At 54.9% G+C, this 10,000-nt stretch overlaps 1 protein-coding gene across 1 annotated transcript in view; it reads left to right on the top strand.

Moving 5' to 3' along the window:
- The window catches only part of LOC134434541 (tenascin-X-like), a gene marked incomplete at both ends in the record, with an annotated part of 48,187 nt that extends 42,586 nt beyond the window's left edge, over positions 1 to 5,601 (top strand). Inside the window, 3 exons of the mRNA XM_063183212.1 lie at positions 46 to 411; positions 754 to 1,104; positions 5,372 to 5,601. Of these exons, the coding sequence (XP_063039282.1) occupies positions 46 to 411; positions 754 to 1,104; positions 5,372 to 5,601 (947 nt within the window). The remainder of the gene's footprint in view (positions 1 to 45; positions 412 to 753; positions 1,105 to 5,371) is intronic.
- Between the last annotated feature and the right edge of the window lie 4,399 nt (positions 5,602 to 10,000).

Raw genomic sequence — 10,000 nt, 5'->3', positions numbered from 1 at the left:
GACACGTGGACACCCATCACCGTCTCCTCTTCATTGCACCTGCAGCCAACTTGGATGAGCCACCCATGCCTTCAGCACATCTCCAACCTGCGGAACCCCAACCTAAAGATCCCCCAGCTGGGTCCCCATCAAGTGACACCGCCCCGACCCGGGCAGTGCTGGGTGACCTGAGGGTCTCAAGTGTCACGCCCAGCTCTGTGCAGCTGCACTGGAGCGTCCCCCAGGGCTCCTTTGACTCCTTCACGCTGCAGTACCGGGATGCCCAGGGCCAGCCCCAGGCCCTGCCCATCGATGGCGGGTCCCGCTCGGTGACAGTGCCAGGGCTGTCCCTGTCCCGCCGGTACCGCTTCCACCTCTACGGGCTGAGGGGCAGGAAGAAGATCGACCATGTGTCCACCGAGGTCATCACGGGTAAGGGAGAAGGTCAAGAGGAGGAAGGCCGGGTGGATGAATGGATGAAGGATATCAGATATATGGAGAGGTGGAGGGATGAAGGAATGGAGGGATGCGTGATTGGAGGAAGGGATGGAGTGGTGGAGGTATGGGGAATACAGGAATGGATGGATGGATGGATGGATGGATGGATGGATGGATGGATGGATGGATGGATGGATGGATGGATGATGGATGGATGGACGGAAGGATGATTGCCAGGAAGAATGGTCTAGAATGTGGAAGTGTGGATGAGTGAGTGGGTTGGTTGGTGGTGGATGGACGTTTGGATGGAAGCAGCCATTAACATCCCCTCTCCAGGAGCTGCAGAAGAGCCAGAGGAACAGCCCCTGCCCACAGAGGAACCGCAGCAGGAGAAACCCCAAACTGAGGCCCCCACACCTGAGGCCACTCCAGCACTGGAAGACCTGAGGGTGTCTGGTGTCACATCCAACTCTGTGGAGCTGCACTGGAGCGTCCCCCAGGGCTCCTTTGACTCCTTCACGCTGCAGTACCGGGATGCCCAGGGCCAGCCCCAGGCCCTGCCCATCGATGGCGGGTCCCGCTCGGTGACAGTGCCAGGGCTGTCCCCGTCCCGCCGGTACCGCTTCCACCTCTACGGGCTGAGGGGTGGCACCAGGACCGAGCACGTCTCCACCGAGGCCGTCACTGGTGAGGAGCTGCGGGGATTCCTCCAGAGCCCCTCGGGGATGGAGCTGGAGCTGGGACAGGGCTGGGAACGGGGCCCAGGGGGAACGGGGAGGAACTGGGAATGGGGCCGGGGAAATTTGGGGGGCACTGGGGAGCTCGGGGGGCACTGAGGGCCCGGGAATTTGGGGGAAAGTGGGGACTGGGAGGGAATTGGGAATTGTCAGGGGTGGGGATTGGGGAGTTTGGGAGGAAATTGGGAAATTTGGGAGGAAATTGGGAATTGGGAATTGTCAGGGTTGGGAATTGGGGAGTTTGGGACGGAAGTGGGAATTGGGGAATCCCAAAATTTGGGAATTTGGGAATTTTCAGGGGAATTGGGAATTCGCAAATTTGGGGTTTTTGGAATTTGGGGGAAAGTGGGAACTGGGAGGGAATTGGGAATTGTCAGAGTTGGGATTTGGGAATTTGGGAGGGAATGGGGAATTGGGAATTTGCAAATTTGGGAATTTGGGAATTTGGGGGTAAATGGGAACTGGGAGGGAATTTGGAATTCCAGAATTTGGGAGGGTATTGGGACTTCCCAAATTTGGGAATTTGGGATGGAATTGGGAATTCGCAAATTTGGGAGTTTGGGGGAAAGTGGGATCTGGGAGGGAATTGGGAATTGTCAGAGTTGGGGATTGGGGAATTTGGGAGGAAATTGGGAATTGGGAATTGTCAGAGTGGGGGATTGGGGAATTTGGGAGGAAATTGGGGAATTTGGGAGGAAATTGGGAATTGGGAATTGTCAGAGTGGGGGATTGGGGAATTTGGGAGGAAATTGGGAATTGGGAATTGTCAGGGTTGGGAATTGGGGAGTTTGGGACGGAAGTGGGAATTGGGGAATCCCAAAATTTGGGAATTTGGGAATTTTCGAGGGAATTGGGAATTCGCAAATTTGGGGTTTTTGGAATTTGGGGGAAAGTGGGAACTGGGAGGGAATTGGGAATTCCCAAATTTGGGATTTGGGAATTTGGGAGGGAACTGGGTGAACTGGGGTGAACTGGGGTGAACTGGGGGGACTGGTTTGAACTGGGGCAACTGGGAGGCCTGCGTGGAACCGTGTGGGACTGGGGAATGGGGGGAACTGGGGTGAACTGGGCTGAACTGGGGGGACTGGGTGAACTGGGGTGAACTGGGAGAACTGGGGGGAACTGGGGTGAACTGGGGGGAACTGGGGGGAACTGGGAGAACTGGGGGGAACTGGGGTGAACTGGGGGGAACTGGGAGAACTGGGGGGAACTGGGGTGAACTGGGGGGAACTGGGGGGAACTGGGGTGAACTGGGAGGAACTGGGGTGAACTGGGGGGAACTGGGGGGAACTGGGGTGAACTGGGAGAACTGGGATGAACTGGGAGAACTGGGCGGAACTGGGGTGAACTGGGGGGAACTGGGATGAACTGGGGTGAACTGGGGGGAACTGGGATGAACTGGGGTGAACTGGGGGGAACTGGGGCTGGGGTGGAGCTGAGGACTGCATTGGTGGGGGATTTGGGGTGCCAGCAGTGAATTTTGGGGTGTCCGTGGGGGATTTTGGGGTATCAGTGTTTTCGTGGGGGATTTGGGGTGCCACCGGTGATTTTTGGGGTGTCTGTGGGGGATTTTGGGCTGTCAGTGGATTATGAGGGGTTATTTGGGGTGCCAACAGTGGTTTTTGGGGTATCAGTGGCAGATTTTGGGGTTCAGTGGTTCAGGGCGGTATTTGGGGGTGCCAAGGGTGATTTTTGGGGTATCTCTGGCAGATTTTGGGGTGTCAGTGATTCAGGGCGGTATTTGGGGTGCCAAGGGTGATTTTTGGGGTGTCCCTGGCAGATTTTGGGGTGTCAGTGATTCAGGGCGGTATTTGGGGTGCCAGCGGTGATTTTTGGGGTATCCCTGGCAGATTTTGGGGTGTCGGTGGTTCAGGGCGGTATTTGGGGTGCCAGCGGTGATTTTTGGGGTATCTCTGGCAGATTTTGGGGTGTCAGTGGTTCAGGGCGGTATTTGGGGTGCCAAGGGTGATTTTTGGGGTATCCCTGGCAGATTTTGGGGTGTCGGTGGTTCAGGGCGGTATTTGGGGTGCCAGCGGTGATTTTTGGGGTGTCCCTGGCAGATTTCGGGGTTCCATTGGTTCAGGGCGGTATTTGGGGTGCCAGCGGTGATTTTTGGGGTGTCCCTGGCAGATTTTGGGGTTCCGGTGGTTCAGGGCGGTATTTGGGGTGCCAAGGGTGGTTTTTGGGGTATCCCTGGCAGATTTTGGGGTATCCGTGGCAGATTTTGGGGTTTCAGTTTTTTAGGGCGGTATTTGGGGTGCCAGCGGTGATTTTTGGGGTATCTCTGGCAGATTTTGGGGTGTCAGTGGTTCAGGGCGGTATTTGGGGTGCCAGCGGTGATTTTTGGGGTATCCCCGGGTGATTTTGGGGTGTCCCCGGATGATTTTGGGGTGTCAGTGGTTCAGGGCGGTATTTGGGGTGCCAAGGGTGATTTTTGGGGTATCCCTGGCAGATTTTGGGGTTCCATTGGTTCAGGGCGGTATTTGGGGTGCCAAGGGTGGTTTTTGGGGTGTCCCCGGATGATTTTGGGGTGTCAGTGGATTATGGGGCAGGTTTGGGGTGCCAAGGGTGGTTTTTGGGGTATCCCTGGCAGATTTTGGGGTTCCGGTGGTTCAGGGCGGTATTTGGGGTGCCAAGGGTGATTTTTGGGGTATCCCTGGCAGATTTTGGGGTAACCCTGGCAGATTTTGGGGTGTCGGTGGTTCAGGGTGGTATTTGGGGTGCCAGCGGTGATTTTTGGGGTGTCCGTGGGGGATTTTGGGGTGTCGGTGGTTCAGGGCGGTATTTGGGGTGCCAGTGGTGATTTTTGGGGTATCCCCGGCAGATTTTGGGGTGTCAGTGGTTCAGGGCGGTATTTGGGGTGCCAGCGGTGATTTTTGGGGTATCCCTGGCAGATTTTGGGGTATCCCTGGCAGATTTTGGGGTTCCGGTGGTTCAGGGCGGTATTTGGGGTGCCAAGGGTGATTTTTGGGGTGTCCATGGCAGATTTTGGGGTATCCCTGGCAGATTTTGGGGTGTCGCTGGTTCAGGGCGGTATTTGGGGTGCCAGCGGTGATTTTTGGGGTATCCCCGGCAGATTTTGGGGTAACCCTGGCAGATTTTGGGGTTCCGGTGGTTCAGGGCAGCATTTGGGGTGCCAAGGGTGATTTTTGGGGTGTCCCTGGGGGATTTTGGGGTGTCAGTGGTTCAGGGCGGTATTTGGGGTGCCAGCGGTGATTTTTGGGGTGTCCCTGGCAGATTTTGGGGTGTCGGTGGTTCAGGGCGGTATTTGGGGTGCCAAGGGTGGTTTTTGGGGTGTCCCCGGGTGATTTTGGGGTGTCCCTGGCAGATTTTGGGGTTCCATTGGTTCAGGGTGATTTTTGGGGTATCCCTGGATGATTTTGGGGTTTCAGTTTTTTAGGGCGGTATTTGGGGTGTCCCCGGGTGATTTTTGGGGTGTCCCCGGGTGATTTTGGGGTGTCCCCGGCAGATTTTGGGGTTCCGGTGGTTCAGGGTGGTATTTGGGGTGCCAGCGGTGATTTTTGGGGTGTCCGTGGGGGATTTTGGGGTTCCGGTGGTTCAGGGCGGTATTTGGGGTGCCAGCGGTGATTTTTGGGGTGTCCCCGGCAGATTTTGGGGTGTCAGTGGTTCAGGGCGGTATTTGGGGTGCCAAGGGTGATTTTTGGGGTATCCCCGGGTGATTTTGGGGTGTCCCTGGCAGATTTTGGGGTTCCATTGGTTCAGGGCGGTATTTGGGGTGTCCCTGGCAGATTTTGGGGTTCAGTGGTTCAGGGCGGTATTTGGGGTGCCAGCGGTGATTTTTGGGGTGTCCCTGGCAGATTTTGGGGTTCAGTGGTTCAGGGCGGTATTTGGGGTGCCAGCGGTGGTTTTTGGGGTGTCCCCGGGTGATTTTGGGGTGTCCCTGGCAGATTTTGGGGTTCCATTGGTTCAGGGTGATTTTTGGGGTATCCCTGGATGATTTTGGGGTTTCAGTTTTTTAGGGCGGTATTTGGGGTGCCAGGGGTGATTTTTGGGGTGTCCCCGGGTGATTTTGGGGTGTCCCTGGCAGATTTTGGGGTTCCGGTTGTTCAGGGCGGTATTTGGGGTGCCAGCGGTGATTTTTGGGGTTTCAGTGGCAGATTTTGGGGTTCCAGTTTTTTAGGGCAGGTTTGGGGTGTCCCTGGCAGATTTTGGGGTGTCCCCGGGTGATTTTGGGGTCCCGTTGTGTCCCCGCCCAGGCACCCCCGGCAGCCTCAGGGTGGACTCCGTGTGGCCCCGCAGCGCCCGAGTGCTCTGGGAGCCCCAGCCCGGCCCCAGCGACGGCTTCGAGCTGGAGTACGGCCCCACCGGGGGACCCCAAAAGGTAACGGGACCCCAAAAACCCCAAATGGCCCCAAAAAGGACCCCAAAAACCCCAAAATGGAACCAGGAAGGATCCCCAAAAAGGATCCCCAAAAAGCCCAGAACGGCCCCAAAAAGGATCCCCAAAACCGCCAAACGGCCCCAAAAAGGATCCCCAAAACCCCAAAAACCCCAGAACGGCCCCAAAAAGGATCCCAAAAACCCCAAAATGATCCCCAAAAAGGATACCAAAAACCCCAAAACGGCCCCAAAAAGGACCCCAAAAACCCCAAAGTGTCTCAAAAAGCCCCAAAACACCAAAACGGCCCCAAAAAGGACCCCAAAAACCCCAAAGTGTCTCAAAAAGCCCCAAAACACCAAAACGGCCCCAAAAAGGACCCCAAAAAGCCCAAAACGGCCCCAAAAAGGATCCCAAAAACCCCAAACAGCCCAAAACGGCCCCAAAAAGGATCCCAAAAACCCCAGAACGACCCCAAAAAGGATCCCCAAAACTGCCAAACGACCCCAAAAAGGATCCTAAAACCCCAAACACCCCAAAATGGCCCCAAAAAGGATCCCAAAAACCCCAAAATGGCCCCAAAAAGGATCCCAAAAACCCCAAAACGGCCCCAAAATGGATCCTAAAAACCCCAAACAGCCCAGAATGGCCCCAAAAAGGATCCTAAAAACCCCAAAAAGGCTCCAAAAAGGATCCTAAAAACCCAAAAACCCCAAAACGGCCCCAAAAAGGATCCCAATAACCCCAAACACCCCAGAACGGCCCCAAAAAGGATCCTAAAACCCCAAAACGGCCCCAAAAAGGATCCCAAAAACCCCAGAACGGCCCCAAAAATAATCCTAAAAACCCCAAAAACCGCCCCAAAAAGGATCCCCAAAAACCCCAGAACTGCCCCAAAAAAGATCCTAAAAACCCCAAAAACCGCCCCCAAAAAGGATCCCAAAAACCTCAAAATGGCCCCAAAAAGGATCCCCAAAACCCCAAAACAACCCCAAAAAGGATCCCCAAAACCCCAAAATGGCCCCAAGAAGGACCCCAAAAATCCCAGAACGGCCCCAAAAAGGATCCCAAATACCCCAGAACGGCCCCAAAAAGGATCCCAAAAACCCCAAAACGGCCCCAAAAAGGATCCCCAAAACCGCCAAACGGCCCCAAAAAGGATCCCCAAAACCCCAAAAACCCCAGAACGGCCCCAAAAAGGATCCCAAAAACCCCAAAATGATCCCCAAAAAGGATCCCAAAAACCCCAAAACGGCCCCAAAAAGGACCCCAAAAACCCCAAAGTGTCTCAAAAAGCCCCAAAACACCAAAACGGCCCCAAAAAGGACCCCAAAAAGCCCAAAACGGCCCCAAAAAGGATCCCAAAAACCCCAAACAGCCCAAAACGGCCCCAAAAAGGATCCTAAAAACCCAAAATGGCCCCAAAAAGGACCCCAAACACCCCGGAATGGCCCCAAAAAGGATCCTAAAAACCCCAAAATGGCCCCAAAAAGGATCCTAAAAACCCAAAATGGCCCCTAAAAGGATCCCAAAAACCCCAGAACGGCCCCAAAAAGGATCCCAAAAACCTCAAAACCACCAAAATGGCCGCCCCAAAAAAATCCCAAAAACCCCAAACACCCCAAATCAGCCCCAAAAACCCCAAACAGCCCAGAACGGCCTCAAAAAGGATCCCAAAAACCCCAAAATGGCCCCAAAAAGGGTCCCAAAAACCCCAAAACGGCCCCAAAAACGATCCTAAAAACCCCCAAAACCCCAGAACAGCCCCAAAAAGGATCCCCAAAAACCCCAGAACTGCCCCAAAAAAGATCCTAAAAACCCCAGAAGGGCCCCAAAAAGGATCCCAAAAACCCCAGAACGGCCCCAAAAATAATCCTAAAAACCCCAAAAACCGCCCCAAAAAGGATCCCAAAAACCTCAAAATGGCCCCAAAAAGGATCCCAAAAACCCCAGAATGGCCCCAAAAAGGACCCCAAAAAGCCCAGAACAGCCTTAAAAAGGATCCCAAAACCACCAAAACGGCCCCAAAAAAGATCCCAAATACCCCAGAACGGCCCCAAAAAGGATCCCAAAAACCCCAAAACAGCCCCAAAAAGGATCCCCAAAACCCCAAAATGGCCCCAAAAAGGATCCCAAACACCCCAAACACCCCAGAATGGCCCCAAAAAGGATCCCAAAAACCCCAGAACGACCCCAAAAAGGATCCCCAAAACTGCCAAACGACCCCAAAAAGGATCCTAAAACCCCAAACACCCCAAAATGGCCCCAAAAAGGATCCCAAAAACCCCAAAAAGGCTCCAAAAAGGATCCTAAAACCCCAAACACCCCAAAATGGCCCCAAAAAGGATCCCAAAAATCCCAGAACGGCCCCAAAAAGGATCCCAAAAACCCCAAAAAGGCTCCAAAAAGGATCCTAAAACCCCAAACACCCCAAAACGGCCCCAAAAAGGATCCCAAACACCCCAAAATGGCCCCAAAAAGGATCCCAAAAACCCCAAAATGGCCCCAAAAAGGATCCCAAAAATCCCAGAACGGCCCCAAAAAGGACCCCAAAAACCCCAAAACGGCCCCAAAATGGATCCTAAAAACCCCAAACAGCCCAGAATGGCCCCAAAAAGGATCCTAAAAACCCCAAAAAGGCTCCAAAAAGGATCCCAAAAACCCCAAAACGGCCCCAAAAAGGATCCCCAAAACCCCAAAGACCCCTCAGGGTGTCCCATTGCCTTCCTTGGGTAACGGCGCCCCAATAACCCCGGGGGGACCCCAATAATACCCTGGGGACCCCAAAACCACCTGGGACACCCCAATAATCCCCTAGGGGACCCCAAAACCCACCGGGACACCCCAATAACCTTTAAGGTCACCCCAATAACCCCCGGGACACCCCAATAACCCCTGGGACACCCCAATAACCCCCTGGGGGACCCAATAACGCACTGGGACACCCCAATAACCTTTAGGGACACCCCAATAATCCCCTGGTGACCCCATAACCTTGAGGGACACCCCAATAACCCCGGTGCCCCCCAATAACCCCCCAGGACACCCAATAACCTTGAGGGACACCCCAATAACCCCCCAGGACACCCCAATAACCAACGGGACACCCCAATAACCCCAGGACAGCCAATAACTGCGGGACACCCCAATACCCCCTGGACACCCCAATATCCCCCTGGGACACCCCAATGATCCCCTAAGGGACCCCAAAACCCTTTAGTGACCCCAATAACCCCGGGACACCCCAATAACCTCCTGGTGACCCCAAAACCCCCCGGGACACCCCAATAACCTTTAGGGACACCCCAATAACCCCCTGGGACAGCCCAATAACCAACGGGACACCCCAATAACCCCCGGGGGGACCCCAAAACCCCCCGGGACACCCAATAACCCCCTGGGACAGACCAATAACCAACGGGACACCCCAATAACCCCCGGGGGGACCCCAAAACCCCCGGGACACCCCAATAACCCCCTGGGACAGACCAATAACCAACGGGACACCCACCAATAATCCCCAGGACACCCCAATAACCCCCTTGGTGACCCCATAACCCTTTAGGGACACCCCAATAACCCCCTGGACACCCCAATAATCCCCTAAGGGACCCCAAAACCCACGGGACACCCCAATAACCTTTAAGGTCACCCCAATAACCCCTGGGACACCCCAATAACCCCTGGGACACCCCAATAACGCACTGGGACACCCCAATAACCCACTGGGACACCCCAATAATGCACTGGGACACCCCAATAACCTTTAGGGACACCCCAATAACCCCCGGGACACCCCAATAACCCCAGGACCCAACCCGAATAACCCACTGGGACACCCAATAACCCACTGGGACACCCCAATAACGCACTGGGACACCCCAATAACCCACTGGGACACCCCAATAACCTTTAAGGTCACCCCAATAACCCCCGGGACACCCCAATAACCCACTGGGACACCCCAATAACCCCCCTGGGAGACCTCAATAAACCCTTGGTGACCCCATAACCCTTGAGGGACACCCCAATAACCCCCAGGACACCCCAATAATCCACCGGAACACTCCATAACCTTTAGGGACACCCACTACCCATACCCCCGGGAAACCCCAATAACCCATTGGTGACCCCAATACCCCCGGACACCCCAATAACCCCCTGGTGACCCCAATAACCTTTAGGGACACCCCAATAACCCCCGGGACACCCCAATAACCCCCAGGACCCCCCAATAACCCATTGGTGACCCCATAACCTTTAGGGACACCCCAATAACCCCTGGGACACCCCAATAACCCCCGGACACCCCAATAATCCCCTAAGGGACCCCAATGATCCCCTAAGGGACCCCAATACCCCCTTAGTGACCCCCAATAACCCCCGGACACCCCAATAACCCCCTGGTGACCCCAATAACCTTGAGGGACACCCCAAATAACCCCGAGACACCCCAATAACCCCCTGGGAACCCCAATAACCCATTGGTGACCCCATAACCCCCGGA

Source organism: Melospiza melodia, unplaced genomic scaffold, assembly GCF_035770615.1.
Source record: "Melospiza melodia melodia isolate bMelMel2 unplaced genomic scaffold, bMelMel2.pri scaffold_382, whole genome shotgun sequence".
Classification (NCBI taxonomy): domain Eukaryota; kingdom Metazoa; phylum Chordata; class Aves; order Passeriformes; family Passerellidae; genus Melospiza; species Melospiza melodia.
The sequence above is the reverse complement of the archived record's forward strand: the minus strand, read 5'-3'. Positions and strand labels throughout refer to the sequence as shown.